This window comes from Tiliqua scincoides, chromosome 3 (genome assembly GCF_035046505.1).
Source record: "Tiliqua scincoides isolate rTilSci1 chromosome 3, rTilSci1.hap2, whole genome shotgun sequence".
NCBI lineage: Eukaryota > Metazoa > Chordata > Lepidosauria > Squamata > Scincidae > Tiliqua > Tiliqua scincoides.
Genome location: NC_089823.1, coordinates 194,183,151 through 194,203,511, shown reverse-complemented (window position 1 = coordinate 194,203,511; position 20,361 = coordinate 194,183,151). Strand labels below are relative to the sequence as shown.

The window sequence follows — 20,361 nt, the reverse complement described above, 5'->3', positions numbered from 1 at the left end:
AGCTCGGCTTCAGCTTGTCAGCTGCTTCAAGGTCACATGGTGCCGGTGGCCTCGAACTGGCGACCTTGTGGATGTTATCTTCAGGCAAATGGAGGCTCTGCCCTCTAGACCAGACCTCCTGCCCTTTTATACCAGTTTTATACCACCCCTCTGTGCGTACTCAGTGCCTACTCTAGCCTCCCTTCCAGAAAGCCGCCAGCCCTTTCTCATCCCTGGCCTGGCCGTATCCCTATATTCCCTAGGCTGGTCCCTCTCCCCTTCCAGGTTCTATCCACCCAGGCTGGCCAACCTTTGGGTCCTAAGCCTCCTAGAAGTGGGAAGGTTCCTGCAACCACTTGCCATGTCTTGCTGCCCTTTGTCTGCTCCAGTGGGTGCAGGCATGCTCTGCTCAATGGACTGATGGCCTGCACCCTGCCCTTCTGAAGCCTTTCCAACCTCTCCTGGCCTGTACCTGGTCCTGTGTCCAGTAGATCCAGCCCCAGACAATGGGAAATGTGAACCTGCTGTTTCCTCAATCAATCTCAGTTCCTGCTTGCCTCTCATAGTCTGATTCTAGGTTTTAAAGAGACATTATGTACATTTTGTACCACATGGCCCCTAAATGCAAGCAATAAAGGATTTTGAAGTATAATTTTGACTATACATGATCTTCACCTTACATGCTTGCCTTGAAACCTAACCCCCATCTAAGAGGCAACTCCCCTGTACTGTATGTTACTTGCTTTTTGAGGTACAACAGTTTAGAACAAATTCTATTGAGGGTCTTTGATTAAGCAGATATAATGATTAAAAGAGTCTACTCTGGACCAACAGCCTCAGAAGAAGTGAGCCAGGTAATTAAAATACAGTTTAACAACACTGCACCTAGCTAGGTATCTATTTGAAAAATAATACAACAAAATAGAGTAGTGCTCACATTCCAGTACCAAGTTTATTATTTAGGCTTGTATACGCAGGGCCGAATCCTTTCCAACTTTCCAGCACTGGTGCAGCTGCAATTCTGCCCCAAGGGAAAGGAACAAATGTTCCCTTACCTTGAGGAGGCCTCTGAGGGCCCAATCCTATCCAATTTTCCAGCACTGGTGTAGCTGCAATGCAGCCCTGAGGTAAGGGAACAAATGTTCCATACTTTAAGGAAGTCTCTGGGACAGCCTCCCCACCACAGGATGAGGTGCATGCCCCATTGGCACAGCTGCACTAGCATTGGAAAATTGGATAGGATTGGGCCTTCTGTTATCAATCCCAATAATTTTTCAAATATTCATCCAGTTACTGTCTGAGTGAGTTACTGTACTTTTCAAATATCTTATTACTCCTTTGCTACAGCTGGAAAAATAATGAATTCTTAAATTCATTCTTCCAGTGTCATCATCCAGTGACTCATTTTTAAAGCCAAGTGATGAGTTATCATTAATCACTACATTGAGTAAATTTAAATGGAAAATTCAATTCACTAGCAAAGATATATTTAGCTTTTTATATTTACCACACTTCAATACATTTGGTCACTTCATAACAATGTACTATTAAATTGGTTCCCTTTCTTTGCAGATTTGCAGACTTGTTTTTCTAGTAAACTATTATATCTAAATACTGCAGGTAAGGTAGCTGTTATTTCAAAAAAGTAATGGGCAGCCTAGTCCTAACCTGTAGTGATGCAGCCAGGCCACATGGCCTGCACTGTATCTAGCAAAGGTTAGGAGGCAGCTGGAGGTCTCAACTGGATAAGGGGATATTTTCTCCCTTACTTCAAGTAATGTCCCAGGGCCCAATCCTATCCAATTTTCCAGCCCTGGTACAACCACAGTGCAGCCCCATGGAAAGGGAACAAATGTTCCCATACCTTAAGGAGGCGTCTGTGACTGCTGCCCCACTACATGATGCAGTGCATGCCCCATTAGCAGAGTTGCACCAGCACTGGAAAATTGGATAGGATTGGGCCCCCAGTTACCCCTATGGAGCTACTCAGATCTCTGTCCAATATAAAGCTAGCAGAAGCCCAGTGTAACCCAGCTGACCCAGAAAAGTTTAGGATACCCCCTGGGGCCGATCTGCCCCCCCCATTCTGCCCTTTCCACTCAGAAATGTCCCCTCCACACCTCTGATCCTCTCCCCCCCTCATCTCTCCAAAGCCTTACTTCCACTGGCTGCTGATTGACAGGGTACAGCATCAGTGGACCAGTGCAGGTCCCCCTGCCAGGGGACACACAAATGTGCTTAATGGCATGTTTGCAACACCCTTGGCCAGCAGAGTTGCTGCTGTGCTGACAGAGTGCTCTGAGATAATGATTTTCTATGTCTCCACATGGACCCTGTTCTTTTGCATCAGGAGTGGCCAATCTTTCAATATTAGGGCTCCTGGACCTTTAACAATTGTGTAAAGGAGGGGAATTTCAGCAGGTGCATCTTGCCATGTGAGATGACAAGCAGCACCTGCTGAAATTCCCTTTTCTACACAATTGTTAAAGGTCCAGGAGCCCTAATATTGAAAGACTGGCCACCCCTGTCTTGTCCAAGACATCTTATATCATTAAACCCTTTCTGCATAACCCCCTGCAGCAACAGAGAAGATCAGTTTCCTAATCAGAGAACAGTTTCCTAATTTTTTTTAAAATCAGTTTTAAAAGTGCATTTATTCCACACACAAAAAATTGTGTCTCAAGGCCTTATGCTTCATAATTTTGTTACAGTATTTCAGTCATAAGTGTCAGTGAATTTGAGGTATATGGTATTTCTCTTTCAACACAAAAGCAAAACTGACAGCTTATTTGCATTTCAATTTCTGTTTAAATTTGTGAAATGTTATTTGCTGTAGCTGCCTAACAACCAATGTAAAATCACATTTGTCTTTGTCAGATATAATAGAGAAACTGAGAGGCAAAAATAAGAAAGAAACCCCCAAGGCCATTGCTGCAGCAGTTTTTTATTTTATGTATCACTGGGCATTCTCATCTCATCCCCCCAAAAATCTTATTCAGAAAAAAAAAAAAACTGATGAAATATAAATACCAAATTATACTAAAATATTTTTGCTGGGAAAATTCCCAAAAACATTTTGGAGGCTTCTAAAACAAAGAGATTTGGAAGAAGTCCAAAAGAGTTCTGCTAAGGATGAAATGGCACATAAGGGAGGGTCCCAGTCACATGTTTCCTGCTTAATGCTAATACATGGGGGGGGGGGAATCAATGGATAGGAGTGAATGCTTAACCTTCCTCTCTTGATTCTTTCTTGCAAATGCTGCCACCCTCCCTCAACTACTTATAATTATTTCTCCCAGCTGAACATCCTTGGGCAGGATATTTGCAGGGAAGAACTGGTTGGCATAAGAGAAGATGCACTCATCTCCTTTGCAGTTACTAATAATCCTTTAATGATATTTAGCCATATTTTTTTAGGAAAAATTAGACACAAATAAAAATTCTTAGTCGTGGTATCAGACAGGGATTTTAGAAAACTCGTAATATCTTTCTTGTCCTTATGTTTTTAAGGTTACACTGTGGACTGCAGAAGTTCCCACTGTTCCCACTGACTCAGTTCTCCACCTGTAAATAGGAATTATCAGTGAACCACAGGTATACTCATTTTGTGTGTTTTATTTATTTTAGCATCTACTGCCACAGATTCATTATCAGGTTTTGGGTGTCATTTCACCTTCTCATTCTATCTGTTAACAAAAATTCTGTAACGCTAGGATTCGTAGTTATTTTGAAGGCAGACATGATAAATATTGGAAGCATTTCTTTATGAAAGTATTAACATTATCTTTGCACTTTTGCCGGAAAGAGGAGATGGGAGCAGTACTGGAACCATATGGTCCTGTGCAATTAGATTTGCCTTTGAGAAACCTTAGTTCCACTGCCATGGAGTCATTATCTTAAAGGGGCCTTAAGCAAGTTGTTTGCTCTGAGCAAGACCATTTACAAATGTGTCTAACATAAGAACATAAGAACATAAGAACAGCCCCACTGGATCAGGCCATAGGCCCATCTAGTCCAGCTTCCTGTATCTCACAGCGGCCCACCAAATGCCCCAGGGAGCACACCAGATAACAAGAGACCTCATCCTGGTGCTCTCCCCTACATCTGGCATTCTGACTTAACCCATTCCTAAAATCAGGAGGTTGCGCATACACATCATGGCTTGTACCCCATAATGGATTTTTCCTCCAGAAACTCGTCCAATCCCCTTTTAAAGGCGTCTAGGCTAGACGCCAGCACCACATCCTGTGGCAAGGAGTTCCACAGACCGACCACTCGCTGAGTAAAGAAATATTTTCTTTTGTCTGTCCTAACCCGCCCAACACTCAATTTTAGTGGATGTCCCCTGGTTCTGGTATTATGTGAGAGTGTAAAGAGCATCTCCCTATCCACTCTGTCCATCCCCTGCATAATTTTGTATGTCTCAATCATGTCCCCCCTCAAGCGTCTCTTTTCTAGGCTGAAGAGGCCCAAACGCCATAGCCTTTCCTCATAAGGAAGGTGCCCCAGCCCCGTAATCATCTTAGTCGCTCTCTTTTGCACCTTTTCCATTTCCACTATGTCTTTTTTGAGATGCGGCGACCAGAACTGGACACAATACTCCAGGTGTGGCCTTACCATCGATTTGTACAACGGCATTATAATACTAACCGTTTTGTTCTCAATACCCTTCCTAATGATCCCAAGCATAGAATTGGCCTTCTTCACTGCCGCCGCACATTGGGTCGACACTTTCATCGACCTGTCCACCACCACCCCAAGATCTCTCTCCTGATCTGTCACAGACAGCTCAGAACCCATCAGCCTATATGTGAAGTTTTGATTTTTTGCCCCAATGTGCATGACTTTACACTTACTGACATTGAAGCGCATCTGCCATTTTGCTGCCCATTCTGCCAGTCTGGAGAGATCCTTCTGGAGCTCCTCACAATCACTTCTGGTCTTTACCACTCGGAAAAGTTTGGTGTCGTCTGCAAACTTAGCCACTTCACTGCTCAACCCTGTCTCCAGGTCATTTATGAAGAGGTTGAAAAGCACCGGTCCCAGGACAGATCCTTGGGGCACACCGCTTTTCACCTCTCTCCATTGTGAAAATTGCCCATTGACACCCACTCTCTGCTTCCTGGCCTCCAACCAGTTCTCAATCCACGAGAGGACCTGTCCTCTAATTCCCTGACTGTGGAGTTTTTTCAGTAGCCTTTGGTGAGGGACCGTGTCAAACGCCTTCTGAAAGTCCAGATATATAATGTCCACGGGTTCTCCCGCATCCACATGCCTGTTGACCTTTTCAAAGAATTCTATAAGGTTCGTGAGGCAAGACTTACCCTTACAGAAGCCATGCTGACTCTCCCTCAGCAAGGCCTGTTCGTCTATGTGTTTTGAGATCCTATCTTTGATGAGGCATTCCACCATCTTACCCGGTATGGATGTTAGGCTGACCGGCCTATAGTTTCCCGGGTCCCCCCTCTTTCCCTTTTTAAAAATAGGCGTGACATTTGCTATCCTCCAATCTTCTGGCACCGTGGCCGTTTTGAGGGACAAGTTGCATACCTTAGCCAAGAGATCTGCAACTTCATTCTTCAATTCCTTAATAACCCTTGGGTGGATGCCATCAGGGCCCGGTGACTTATTGATCTTTAATTTATCAATGAGGTCTGAAACATCTTCTCTTTTAACCTCTATCTGACTTAACTCCTCGGTTAGGAGGGGCCGTTCGGGCAGCGGTATCTGCCCGAGGTCTTCTGCCGTGAAGACAGATGCAAAGAACTCATTTAATTTCTCTGCCATCTCTAAGTCTCCTTTTATCTCCCCTTTCCCTCCCTCACCATCCAGAGGGCCAACCGCTTCTCTGGCGGGTTTCCTGCTTCTAACATATTTGAAGAAGCTTTTATTATTCCCCTTAATGTTGCTGGCCATGCGTTCCTCATAGTCTCGCTTGGCCTCCCCTATCACCTTCTTACATTTCTTTTGCCACAGTTTATGTTCCTTTTTATTCTCTTCATTAGGGCAAGACTTCCATTTACGGAAGGAAGCTTCCTTGCCCTTCACAGCCTCTCTAACTTGGCTGGTTAGCCATGCGGGCACTCTCCTGGATTTAGCAGAACCCTTCTTTCTTTGAGGTATACACCTCTGCTGGGCCTCTATTACTGTTGTTTTAAGCAGCCTCCATGCACTCTGGAGAGATTGGACTCTTTTTACCCTCCCTTTCAACCTCCTTCTAACCAGCCTCCTCATTTGAGGGAAGTCCGCCCGTCGGAAGTCAAGGGTTTTTGTTAGAGATTTGCCTGGTATTCTTCCCCCAACGTGCACGTCAAAACGGATCGCAGCATGATCACTGTTCCCCAATGGCTCAGTAACGTTTACATCTCTAACCAGGTCCTGCGTACCGCACAAAATTAAATCCAGAGTCACCTGTCCTCTGGTGGGCTCCGTGACTAGCTGATCTAAGCCACAGTCATTCAGCACGTCAAGAAATCCGGTTTCCTTATCGTGACCAGAACACAAATTGACCCAGTCAATATGAGGATAATTGCAGTCCCCCATGATTACAACCCTGTCCTTCCTTGTCACCTCCCTGATCTGTTTCCTCATTTCAAGGTCCCCATCAGATTTCTGGTCTGGAGGACGATAGCACGCCCCCAGTATTACATTGCTGCACAAGCCTGGTAATTTAACCCACAGAGATTCTACGGTGGAGTCGGACCCACCCTCAATCTCTACTTTGCTGGATTCTATCCCTTCCTTAACATAAAGGGCCACCCCACCTCCAACACGTCCCTGCCTGTCCCTCCTGTAGAGTTTATAGCCCGGGATTGCAGTATCCCACTGATTCTCCGCATTCCACCAGGTTTCCGTTATGCCCACTATGTCAATATTTTCCCTTGTCACCAGACATTCCAGTTCTCCCACCTTTGCTCGTAGACTTCGGGCATTCACATAAAAGCATTTATACACGGAATGCCCCAGGATGGGCTGCTTATTCGCTCCTTTGTCCCCGCATCCTCTCATTGTGCCAAACCGTCTATCACATCCCATCACCCTACCTTTCCCAATTTCTTCTCCTACCCTGCCTTTGTCTTGTTGTTCTCTAACCTCCCCATCCTCATCCCATAGGGATGAGGAGTCCCGAACCGGATGCCCCTCGGCTCCTGTCGGCCTTCCCCCAGGGATCAGTTTAAAAGCTGCTCTGCCACCTTTTTAATGTTATGCGCCTTTTTAATGTTATGCCACCTTTTTAATGTTTAACATAACATGTTAAATCCATGTTATGGATTTTCATGGTGACCTGTAGTTCAAGGGGGAGGAGGAGATGGAGACAAGGGCTGCAATCCTATATGCGCTTTCCTGGGAGTACAACTGCACACAATAGAACTTACTTCTGAGTAGGATTATGCCATAGATTAGACCAGGCGTGCCCAAACCCCGGCCTGGGGGCCACTTGCAGCCCTTGGAGGCTCCCAATCAGGCCCTCTGGGAGCCCCCAGTTTCCAATGAGCCTCTGGCCCTCCTGAGACTTGCTGGAGCCCATGCTGGCCTGACGCAACTGCTCTCAGGACAACTGTTCGACTTCTCATCTGAGCTGTGGGATGAGGGCTCCCTCCACGACTTGCTGTTTCATGCAGCAAGTGGTAGTGAAGCAAAGGCTGACCTTGCTTTATGCAAGGCCTTTTAGAGGCCTTGAGCTATTCCAAGACCTACATTCAGTCATATAAGTTCCACCTCTAATATATTCATTTATGTAAATTTATTCAAATTTTAAATGGTAAATTAATTCTTTCTTTCCCAGCCCCTGACACAGTGTTGGAGAGATGATATGGCCCTCCTGCCAAAATGTTTGGACACCCCTGGATTAGACTTAATTAGATATTGCAGAATGTGATGTAATGTAGTTTAATGCCAGTCTAAATATTGGCATAGATTTGTTGTGTGGCCTTAGGCAAGTTACTCAACTTTAGTCCTCCATCTATAAATAGGTAAAAAGCCATTACTGTTGTAAAATACATTTTCTTCCACCTGATGAACGTGCCATGCATTTTTTTTTACTCTACCTCCTATCTTAATCTAGCTGTTGTTTGGTTTCTAGAGTTATGTTTAGATTTTAATATTTTATGAACTTTTGTATTGCTGCTTTATGTTATGTTGTTGTTTATACTGCCTAACATACCATTTGGAAAGAATGTTATAAATGAAGTAATATTGCTATTAATAATAGTGGATTAATACTATTATTAATAGTATTATAATAATACTAATACATTAATAATATTAATACATTAATAATAATGTAACTGCTACGCTCTTCATTTCATGCATATTTTGCGGACAAATACAGTAAAAAAATGGTGCAGATTTTTGCAATGTGTGTTACATTTCTTTCTTTAATACAAGGCAAGGAGAGGCGTGACATGCAGCTAGAATTTTCAAGATTTGTCAAGTATATATGCACTTTGGATGGTTTGTTCCTCACTAGGTTAGGAATTAATGATTTGTAAGGGCAAGGTATCCATTACATGCTAAGGAAGTTACAAGAGCTGTTTATAAGAATTAATTTTTAATCCAGAATAATGACCATCCCACTGTTTCTGTACTGACTGTCACTAACTTAATTCGACTGGAAATCTGCACTTTTTACATTTTAAAAACCTATTTTATTCATTAATTTTATGCCTAATAAAGGTTTTGTTGACTGTTTATTCATTAATTTATTTATATTCCACCTGTTGCCACCATTGCTAACATATATTTCCTCCAGGGATGAGGGCAACTATCATAGTTGGAGGCTTTCCAAAAAGAAAAAAAAAACCCTCACAGAAATGTACAGAGTGGAAGTCTTTTCTGGAAAGAGAGACCACCAAAATAAACAGTGAGGATATCTCCAATGGAGAAGAAAATGCTCCAACTGAGTTAAGATGTGACATTCCAGACAGCAAACAGCCCAGTCCTACGCATGTCTGTTCAGAAGTAAGTTCCATTCTGTTAAATGGAAAAGTATGCATAGGATTGTAGCCTTCGTTGCACCCCCAGAGAGGTCCCTGAAAGGACAAAATGTATGGTGAGGGACAGCACCCATGCTTAGGTGGTTGGTGGAAGAGACAACCTGGAGAAGGAGTCTGAAAAGACTGTGCAGGTGACCTGGCTGCCTGGCAGTTAAGTGTAATTTATTATCCAGGAAGACTTGATCTTGGAAATGAGATTATGCCAAGGTGGGGATCTCAAATTTTCAAGTCCTGTAGAGCAATGGTCTTTTAGCATTGGGACCCACTTTTTAGAATGACCGTCTGTCGTGTCTCACCAGAAGTGATGTCATTAACCTGGAAGTGATGTCATGGCCAGAAGTGACATCAACAAAGGCTTCAAACCTAAGCTGTGATCAATCAGAGGTCCCATTACACTACGCACTTATGCTGATATTTTGCATAGCTTGGAATTCAAACATGCCAGCTCAGAAGTCAAAGCAGAAGGCAGACTCGGAAGCTTCTCCAACCTGACAGCCCTCCCCCGTTTCTAGTATCCATCTTCCCACCAAATCAAGGAAAAGCACCATGCCCCCCAGAACCCACCGGGAGCACTGCCCAGCAGCTCTGTAGCTTGTATTTTTGTCTCTCTGTTTTCAATGGCAGCTGAGCTAGGTGCTATGCAACCCACCTGCAAGTGGCCCATGATCCACCTAGTGGGTCCTGACCCACAGTTTGAGAAACACTGTTGCAGAGAAAGGTGACAATCAGTGCTACAGTCTTCCATTTGGATCAGCGGCCCTAACTTAACATGAACTTGATTGAGGGAGCTGTGCCTCACCCCCTCCAGGCAAAGTCCTGACTGACTCTCAGGAATGTGAACTAAGGAACCAAGATGGAGTTAGGAGAGACTGTGCACATTGAAAAAGTGAGGTCACTGGCAACACATCTTTCCTGAAAATTATTTCCAGTTTTAAAATGGGAACTAGTGAACATTCTGTGAGCTGGAGTCAACCACTTGGCCACTGAAGTTCGATACAGGTGTGCATCCACTGGCGTTGCTAGGAGGGTGCAAGCTGCACCAGGTGACGCGCTAGGGGGTGACGCGCCCTGGGGGGAGGACGCACTAACATTGCAGGGTTAGGAGCTAATGCATCATGCCATACAACGCTGGATGTGGAATGGCCAGCGGAGTGCAGTGCACAAAACAAAATTGCAATAGCTCCTTTTGTTCAAAAGTTATGGCCAAAAAAAGGAAAGAAAAAAATGCATGGAGCCCTATGGAAAGTGAAAGTGAGCCGTATCGCGTGTTTACTCAAGAGTAAGCATACTTGCCATAGTCAGCTGGGAAGGGCAGGCTGAGAGGAATTCAACGACACCAGAATGCTCCCAATCCAATGAATGCAGCCCCCCAAAAAACACCTGAGAATCTTCCCCCTCCTAGCTGCAAGTCTGAGCTGGAAACGAAGCCACATGGCCGCATTTACTCATGAGAAGGCCTACTTGCCTTAGTCGAGGCAGGCTGAGAGGCTCCAAGGATGTCAGAATGGTCCTCATCCAATGAGCGCAGCCCCCAAAAACACCAGAGAAGGAGGTTCCTCCCTCCCAGCTGTTTGCTGCTCCCTGCTCCAGTCTATGGAGCCCTATGGAAAGCAAAGCAGCCTCACAAGTTGTGTTTACTCATGAGTAGGCAGACGTCCCTTGGCTAGTGGTCAGGCCAGGCAAAGGGGAATGTGAGGACACCAGAAGGGTCCTGATCCAATGGAGCTGCTCCAGAAGGCACTCTCTCTCCCCCCCCCCCCACTAAAAAGAACAAAAAAGAGGCTTTAATGGTAAGGGGAAAGTTTTCTATTTTGCACTTGTGAAGCCAGGTGGGTCTTTATCTGGATATGCCTGAAATAGAACTTTAATCTGGGCACTGGGGAGGGCTGGAAATCTCACTGATTCTTTTGGGGGGGGGTTATTACAGGTAGACTACAAAGTAAGCCCCATTGACCACTATGGGACTTACTTCAGAGTAGACATGCATAGGCTTGGGCTCACAGGCTGCAATCCTACCCACACTTTCCTGAGAGAAAGCCCCATTGACCACAATAGGACTTCCTTCAGAGTATATTCACTTGGTGGAACAGGACTGGCTCCCCCTTATTTAATTATTTCATTTTAATTTAATTATTCATAATTATTTATTTTAATTTGCTTGATGATGTCACTTCTGGCCATGACATCACTTCCAATGGGTCCTGCACAGATTTTCATTCTAAAAAGTGGGTCCCAATGCTAAAAGTTTGAGAACTGCTGCAATAAGGTGTTAGTAAGTTGACACTGGGGGGGTGTGTGTGTGTGTGTGAGTGAGAGAGAGAGAGACTCTACAAGTTTTCAAAATCACTAAAATCAGAGTTTGGAGGAATAAGACCATCATGTTATATATCAATCAATGTGTAATTTCATGCAGAATGCAATGAAACAAACCACATTGAAATATCTGTGTTTTAACAAAAGGTACAGCCAAAAAACCAGTTGGGGCAGAGCGATGCCCCAACCACCTGGGGTGTTGCCCCGCCCACTACATGGGGTGACGCACAGGCCTCCTGCACCAGGTGACACGAATCCTAGTGACGCCACTGTGTGCACCTCACTATTTCCAAACAATGACAGCTTAAGGTAGAGGCAAATCCCTCCTCCTCCACTTGCAGAGTATCTGACTGAAGCTTTGCAAACACTGTGGGGATTGGTATAATTACACTTCTCTGTAAATTTGCTCAAATATAACTAGCTCTGCATTCTTATTGCTGTTTTGTCAATAGTTTATACAGAGGACTACACTTAAGGAAGAATTTTTGTACTGTACTCTTGTACAGTATGTACAAAGATTTAAAAAAGCATAGTAGTGGAGAAAGGGGTGAGGCAGGCAGAAGGGCATAGCATGTGGCATAGATCCTCACTGAATGTAGCCAAATGCCAAGCTTGCCTAATGTCTTGGTATCAAATTCACAGCTTGAATTCAGGTAACTGCAAGGTTGAACAGTGCATTCGTTGAGGTTACCACACTTTTTGCTAGACACTGATGCATCTTGGCATTTGGAAAGAAAAAGGAAATACGGGTGTGCCCCAGTGTATGCAAGATACCCCCCACAGTTAACTGAAATTGTGGATGCCAGGGAATGCGCCCCCATCCTCCATAGTAGTGCTTTTCAAACTGTGGGTCAGGATCCACTAGGTGGGTCGTGAGTCAATTTCAGGTGGGTCCCCATTCATTTCAATATTTTATTTTTAATGTATTAGACTTGATGCTACCATGGTATGTGACTGCATTTTGGGAACTCTTACAGACCTGTACTTTTAACAAGCTACTATGCATAATCTTTTAACAATGATAGTCAATGGGACTTACTCCTGGGTAAGTGTGGGTAGGATTGCAGCCTAGGATTGTTAATGTTCCTGCTTGATGATGTCACTTCTGGTCATGGCATCACTTCTGGTGGGTCCTGACAATTCTCATTCTAAAAAGTGGGTCCTGGTGCTAAATGTGTGAGAACCACTGCTCCATAGGGTAGCTTAGCTCCCCTCACTTCCAGAGGGTGTTCTGAGCCCTGCAGCAGCTGCGCATGTCATTCTACAGCCTCTGTCGGGCTCAGAATGACTCGTACAGCAAAAAAAAGAATCAAATCTGGTTTTACTGAAAATGCCTTTTTAATGCCTTATAAGGCATTAGGAGGCCCAGGGAAGGCCTCAGTGGTGCACGGCCTCTGCTGGGCTCAGCAGACCCTCTGGAGGTGAGGGGAGCAGAGCTCCATTTGCTAATACAGGCAGTGCGCAAGAAGTGCGGCGGTCCGCGAACCCGATCTGCATGTAAGTGAAACCGCAGATACAGGATGTGCAGATACATGGGGCCACCTGTACCTGTGGGATATTTTTTAAATCAAGCATCTCTTTATTTCGGGATTAGTGTTCCTTGTGGATCCGAAAAAGTGTAAGTCTGTTGACATTCAGAGTAGGAAAAAACATACTCTATTAATGATTTACCAACTGGTCAGTTGAGCAGAATTTGCAACTGCTATGCAAAACATAATAATAAACGTTCATTAGCTTTCAAACAAGTATCCAGATTGAATATGCTCACTTTGATCATAACATTCCCCACTTTAGCAGTTTTCCCTGTTTCCTGCTCTTTCCCTTCAGAACAGATAACTGGAAGGGGGGGTGACTCATAACAACAGAGACAGGAGTGGGGGGGGGAACCAGCAGCATGCTGTTACACTGAAAGATGCCTAGTTTGGAGCGCTCACCATGAATGAAACTAGGACTATTGGGTATGTGGAATTATTCTACAGCAACCTTTTGCACATGCGGTGGGGGAAGATTCACATGTGGAAACCTTGTGGGTTTTGCCATATTGTTATCATTAGTTAAATTCAAAGAGAGGAACCACATTTTTATGCATTTCTGGATCTTATTAAGGAATCACGTAAAATTTTCTGTTGAAATGAAAAGCTTGAAATATGCCATGCCTGATGATGTCATTATTTATAAAGGGGGGTGATGAGGCTGTTCTTCATATCTGAATGCTGGAAGAAACATTTTTCTGGTATAAGAAAATATTTCCAGAAGCGTGAAGAAGATGAAAACCTAAACTGAAGACGTTCTTGGAGGTTAATAGATAAGAAATGGGTGGACATAATTGTCCAATATTATACCTGTTTAAACCCCTTTGTTTCCCCCCCCCTTTCTTTTACGAAGGAAATGGGATTGGCTTATTGCTTTCTTCATTACCTTTGAATCCATTGTTCTTCTGCAGTTGTCATATCTGGTTTTACCTGTAGAGACAGACTCTTGTGGAATATGTGTAACAGTTGATCTTTGTTCAGAAGCTCATTTCTGGTGTTGCCATTCTTCAGTGAGCCTTTGAAATAAAGGATACAACTTTTTAAAACTGTTTGCAGTTATAGTAATTACAGCCCAATCCTACCCCTCCACTACTCTTTAGTATGCAGTTATGCTGTTGGAGTGTGTGCTGCATACTGTGTTGAGGGGACAATAAAATAGCAAGTGAGAAGAAAGTAAAACACATTTGTATTTATCCTGCAGCAAGCCACATGATCACCTATGGGTCTCCTTGGACCCAGGACTGCTATTTTGCTGGAGTAAGTCTGAGGAGAAGAAGGGAATAGGGTGGATTGGATAATCAGGGTTAGGATCTGGCATGCACTTTTGCAGCTGAGATCCACCCCCTCCAGCCTGTTCCTGAAGAACAGGATTGGCCATAAAAAAAGTTTGGATTCCTTCAATGGACTGGGCTCACACCTCTCTTAAAGCATGCATTTTTCAAAATGTCAACGATTGCATGATGTATAAGTAAGCATGTAGCTACTACCCTTTAAAAATTACAGGCTTTACTTTTTGGAATTTAAAACTCTATTGTGAGAAACAGGGCAAGGATGTTCGTGTGATGTTCTCGTGCCCCCAGTTTAAATTTGCTTTTTATTCAAAGTATGGAATGACAGGTCCAAAAAAACAAAAGTTCCTCCCCTTCCGTCAAAATCTACAGGGAAAATGGGAAACATTGTCAACAAATAAGAAAGGAGAAACTATTACTGAAAAATAACTATGCTGAAAGACCTTTTAAATATAAAGTGGTACAGTGCATCATTTTCTTTCTTACCCATATAAATTGCAGCATGGAGTCATTAATCCGATTAGATCACATCTGATTCTTTATGGGGATCTTATAGGTCTGTGTAGCATATACTCATGTTTCATGGATATCATATTTAAAAAATGTAGCATTTTTCTAGCTAGTACATTCATTTTGTGATGACTGCTGTGTGGAAATCAGTTGCATAAGATACATGGAGGCCTACTACAGGTTGATACTCATTATTCTTGGGTTCTTGGGTTCCCTTCCAAGAACTCAAGTGGATGGCCAAAAAAAAAAAAATGAACTATAGCAAATCAATTTAAAAAACAAAGTTTCTTTGCTCTGGTGATTTTAAAAGGGTCCTGATGACCTTTGTAATGCACACAGAGTCAATCAGTCTCTCTCCAGAAATTTAGATTTCACTTGGAGGCAGCAATCCCTTCCTTCACCAGGAGCCACAGTATTGTATTGGCAACCTTCAGTCTCGAAAGACTATGGTATCGCGCTCTGAAAGGTGGTTCTGGCACAGCGTCTAGTGTGGCTGAAAAGGCCAATCCGGGAGTGACAATCCCTTCCACACCGGGAGCAAGTGCAGTCTGTCCCTGGTCTGTCTCCCTGGCTATGGGCCTTCCTTCTTTGCCTCTTAGCCTCAGACTGTTGGCCAAGTGTCTCTTCAAACTGGGAAAGGCCATGCTGCACAGCCTGCCTCCAAGCGGGCCGCTCAGAGGCCAGGGTTTCCCACTTGTTGAGGTCCATCCCTAAGGCCTTCAGATCCCTCTTGCAGATGTCCTTGTATCGCAGCTGTGGTCTACCTGTAGGGCGCTTTCCTTGCACGAGTTCTCCATAGAGGAGATCCTTTGGGATCCGGCCATCATCCATTCTCACGACATGACCAAGCCAACGCAGGCGTCTCTGTTTCAGCAGTGAATACATGCTAGGGATTCCAGCACGTTCCAGGACTGTGTTGTTTGGAACTTTGTCCTGCCAGGTGATGCCGAGGATGCGTCAGAGGCAGCGCATGTGGAAAGCGCTCAGTTTCCTCTCCTGTTGTGAGCGAAGAGTCCATGACTCGCTGCAGTACAGAAGTGTACTCAGGACGCAAGCTCTGTAGACCTGGATCTTGGTATGTTCCGTCAGCTTCTTGTTGGACCAGACTCTCTTTGTGAGTCTGGAAAACGTGGTAGCTGCTTTACCGATGCGCTTGTTTAGCTCGGTATCGAGAGAATGAGTGTCGGAGATCGTTGAGCCAAGGTACACAAAGTCATGGACAACCTCCAGTTCATGCTCAGAGATTGTAATGCAGGGAGGTGAGTCCACATCCTGAACCATGACCTGTGTTTTCTTCAGGCTGATTGTCAGTCCAAAATCTTGGCAGGCCTTGCTAAAACGATCCATGAGCTGCGTCAATTGACACAGAGTCAATCAGTCTCTCTCCAGAAATTTAGATTTCACTTGGAGGCAGCAATCCCTTCCTTCACCAGGAGCCACAGTGAGGGGGAAAGAATAGAGAAGGTGATAATCCCTGCCATTTGGCCTTCTTTCACATGCTCAGGGGGAAGGGAGAAGTGAAGCCTGCAGAGAGAATGATTGCTGGATTGTCAGCTGGCTGCCCTCTCTGGCATTATTAAATGCATTATTAAATGCCAGACAGTTTTCCTTTAATTTAAAGGACCCTTCTCATCAGCTTTGAGATAGAAAAATCTGTGGATACTTAGATTATACCTGTAATCACTTGCATGACCATCTCTCTGCAATAGTAAAAAGCAGTTTTTTAAACTGTGATTTTTAAAGGAATGCATTCCTCTCCATTGATCAGCACATTCCTTCTCCATTGATCAGCACATTCCTTCTCATTTGCAGGGGCCATTCTTAATTTAAAGGACCCTTCTCATCAGCTTTGAGATAGAAAAATCTGTGGATACTTAGATTATACCTGTAATCACTTGCATGACCATCTCTCTGCAATAGTAAAAAGCAGTTTTTTAAACTGTGATTTTTAAAGGAATGCATTCTTCTCCATTGATCAGCACATTCCTTCTCCATTGATCAGCACATTCCTTCTCATTTGCAGGGGCCATTCTTGTTGAGTCAAATCCGTGTATAACAAGGCTGGATCTGTATATGTTTTTGTTGTGATTGAATTAGGTGAGCAACACAGGTTTCTGTACCTGTATTCCTGCACCTATTTCTGTGAAAAGGATTCAACAGAAATCTAGGGTCCTGTTAAAAATATATGGGGGTTATTGCTGCCCCCATATAATATTTCCATGACAACATTTATGTGAGCTCTTTATGAAGTTCGTCTTAAGCTTCAAAAATTATGTGAAAAATTTTACTGAATTTTTTTTTTAGTTTCAAGATCTTCATAAATATCTGACAATGATGGTAAGAACATAAGAACAGCCCCACTGGATCAGGCCATAAGCCCATCTAGTCCAGCTTCCTGTATCTCACAGCGGTCCACCAAATGCCCCAGGGAGCACACCAGATAACAAGAGACCTCATTCTGGTGCCCTCCCTTGCATTTGGCATTCTGACATAGCCCATTTCTAAAATCAGGAGGTTGCACATGCACATCATGGCTTGTAACCCCTAATGGATTTTTCCTCCAGAAACTTGTCCAATCCCCTTTTAAAGGCATCCAGGCTAGACGCCATCACCACATCCTGTGGCAAGGAGTTCCACAGACCAACCACACGCTGAATAAAGAAATATTTTCTTTTGTCTGTCCTAACCCGCCCAACACTCAATTTTAGTGGATGTCCCCTGGTTCTGGTGTTATGTGAGAGTGTAAAGAGCATCTCTCTATCCACTCTGTCCATCCCCTGCATAATTTTGTATGTCTCAAATTTGTATCATAATTTGATCTTTTTCTCAAATTGTTGTCTTCTTTCGTGTATGACAGTAAGCATAATCATCAACAGGCTACAAAGAAACCACATCATCATATTCTAAGGCAATGAGAAAATCTTGACAAGTATTGAACCTTTTATATGACACATACCTAACCTTGAATTGTGCATTTTCTCACCTAAATACCAAATTTAGCTTTCATGCAGTTTGCAGTGTCCTCCTTGCTTCTTTAGTTGTTTCTGATACCCAAATTCCATTCTTCTAGTCAACTGTTCTTTGTGACCTCCCTTAGCTACTAATAGAAATGTACATTTGGAGCCAGAGTGCCATTGGATGTATGGGTTGCTTCAGGCTGCTGTAAACCCATTTCAACCTATAGCTGGTTAATCATGTTTCTTCTATCGCACTTCAACCTCCCAGATAATCCCAAGCTAGCTGTTGTGGGGTGATTTGGAAAATTGCCTGGCAGTTTCAGAAAACACTAACCAGATTTGGATCAACTCACCTCACTAGGCTATTTCAAGGTGTTTCTCCTCACCCCTAGATAAATGGGTAGGGAGAGAGATAGGAAAAATCAGGAGAAAGGGAGGGGCAGAGCTGCATCCCTGGGTACCCAAATGCCCACTGCTAGTTACTGAGTAACCTCAGCTTGACTTGGGACACAAGCCTTTCCAGGTCTACTCAGAAGTAAGTCCTATTTTGTTCAATAGGGCTTACTCTCAGGAAAGTGTGGTTAGGATTGCATCCTAGGTTTTGTAAACAAATACTATCCCAATGATCTCAAATGTAAAATAAAAGAGCTCACCCATCCTCGTAGTCCATGCACTTGAGTCAATATTGCAAGAAGAGGCTCCCTATATGCACAAAAATTCAGGCTTTACCGGCACATGCAGTCTTCACTCAGACAGGGATTCTGAAGATTATCCTCTCCTATTTGTTTGAATAAACATTTGCTCAGCCTGAAGAGCTTCACTGCCTCCTAATAAAGTCCTGTTGACTGGATAAGGCATAGATTTCTCATCCAGCTCTTCAGTGGGAAGTTGCTGCTTCAGCAATGAAATAAGAAAGGGCATCTAGGAGAGCAGGTCAGGCTACACAGGTGCCCTTTTGAAGAGTCTGCAGGAGAACAACCTGTTTTTGAATGGATTCTCCTGAGCCCCAAATGGGCAGATATGTTTTCTTATATAATTGTTGTGGTTCTGTGCTGTATGCAGGTCAGCTTCTCCCCGTCTGCACTAGGTTTGGTGCAGTGACTCTCTAGAGTTGAGGCAATTCAATGAGAAAGGCTATATGTTAGCCTGGCTACAGGCTGGAGAAGGTGTCTGCCTTGGCATACAGAAGAGCTCATTTTGTCTATAAGCCACACTGATGACAGGAGCAGAATAGTAAGCAGCTGTTTTTGGTCTTGCAGTGTCTGTTCACAACCTTGGAGGAAGAAAGAAACCTACCTTGCTGTTTCATGCTGCAAGACAGGCCCCATCTTTTGTGAGAGGACAGTACTATGGAGCAATTGGTAAGGAAAGCAAGACCAACTTGTTCCCCAAGGGGAAAAATATCTCCAACCACTTCTTAAGACAATCCACATGTTTTTGCTGACAGGGAAATGATATATAGTACTGTAACTGGCATCAGAGTGAAGTTTCTTGGTGGAAGCAGCACAATGATTGAGATCAGTTGTACAAAATACTTCATATAATTTAACTGTGCTATGTTCATGCTAAGTACCATTCACTTCTCTGCTTTATGGTGAAACTGAAATCCACACTGATTTGCATTTTTGTCATACAGGTTATTTTAGACAATTTATTTATTGTTATGTTGAATTCTACTTGCTCCAGCAGACTCCCTCATGTATACAGAATTCATTATGCAAAGTTACTGTGCACTGTTATTAACTCTTCATTCCATCCTCAGTTAATTTAAAATCTTGTCAACTAAGTAGTGCTTCACTGTAAGTAAAATGGCATCAGATCTAGTTCATCTTGGCTTTTGCTCTTGAAGGCCTTGCTTTGAGTTCCTTCCTTGCTTATGTGGTTTTAGACTTGCTGCAACTTGATATTCTGTAGGTGCAGCGGAGGTATCAAGGCTGGCACTTGGATTTCAGAGCCCTAAATATCCTGTTACACAGATTCCTATAGATTCTTTCTCATGGCCTTATTTAACTCTCAGCCTCAGTGGGCAAAAAAGTAATAATCACTTAAACTGCAACTTACCTTCGACATGTTCGGTTTGAATCTCACTACTACTTCGCCCTTTCCCTCTATTCCGAAGTCTTATGGAGCGATAGTATCTTGAATTTCTTCGAATAGGAATGTAGCGTGTCTGTGGTTCCTGCTCAGTCACATGATCAGAGTCATCATCGCAGACCAAGCCCAGGCATGATCTTGCATGTGGAGAACTATCCTTCCTGAGACCATTGGCTGCTTTCCCATGATGTCTTTCCACCTCTTCCAGCTCTTCTGTCTCCATGGCAACAGAACTGATTGTTTAACAACACAGAAGCAGACGAGGAGGAATCTTTATAAACTCCATCAGGCCTCTTTGCTATAGAATGAAAAACAAAAAGATAAGAAAGTTTATCTAGGCACCAAGAGTTAAAAAAAAGATGTCACCTAGAGTTGCAATTTTCAAACAGTGTTCTGTGACACATTGGTGTGCTGTGAATGGAGTGCAGGTGTGCTGTGGGAGTTTGGGGGAGGGCCATTTATTAGTAGGGCCATTGCGGATGTGAACCCCCACCAGCAGCACAGAGTGCCTTGTCAATTGTCCAAATGATGGTGTGATGATGTGCCTTGACAATTTTAGTGCCTTGTCAGTGTGCTGTGAGATGAAAAAGGTTTAAAATTGCTTATGTAGAGGGTACTACTTTGCCTGATTTTTTTGGTTTGTTTTTGTAGTGACAAGAGGAGTAACTCCGTCCTGGTACAATTCAAGTTT

At 43.6% G+C, this 20,361-nt stretch overlaps 1 protein-coding gene across 1 annotated transcript in view; it reads right to left on the bottom strand.

The window, feature by feature from the left end:
• The window catches only part of NGEF (neuronal guanine nucleotide exchange factor), a 63,560-nt gene extending 43,667 nt beyond the window's left edge, over positions 1 to 19,893 (bottom strand). Inside the window, exons 1-2 of the mRNA XM_066620217.1 lie at positions 19,638 to 19,893; positions 13,707 to 13,836 (exon numbers count right to left, since the gene is read on the bottom strand). Coding sequence (XP_066476314.1) covers positions 13,707 to 13,836; positions 19,638 to 19,893 — 386 coding nt within the window. The remainder of the gene's footprint in view (positions 1 to 13,706; positions 13,837 to 19,637) is intronic.
• Between the last annotated feature and the right edge of the window lie 468 nt (positions 19,894 to 20,361).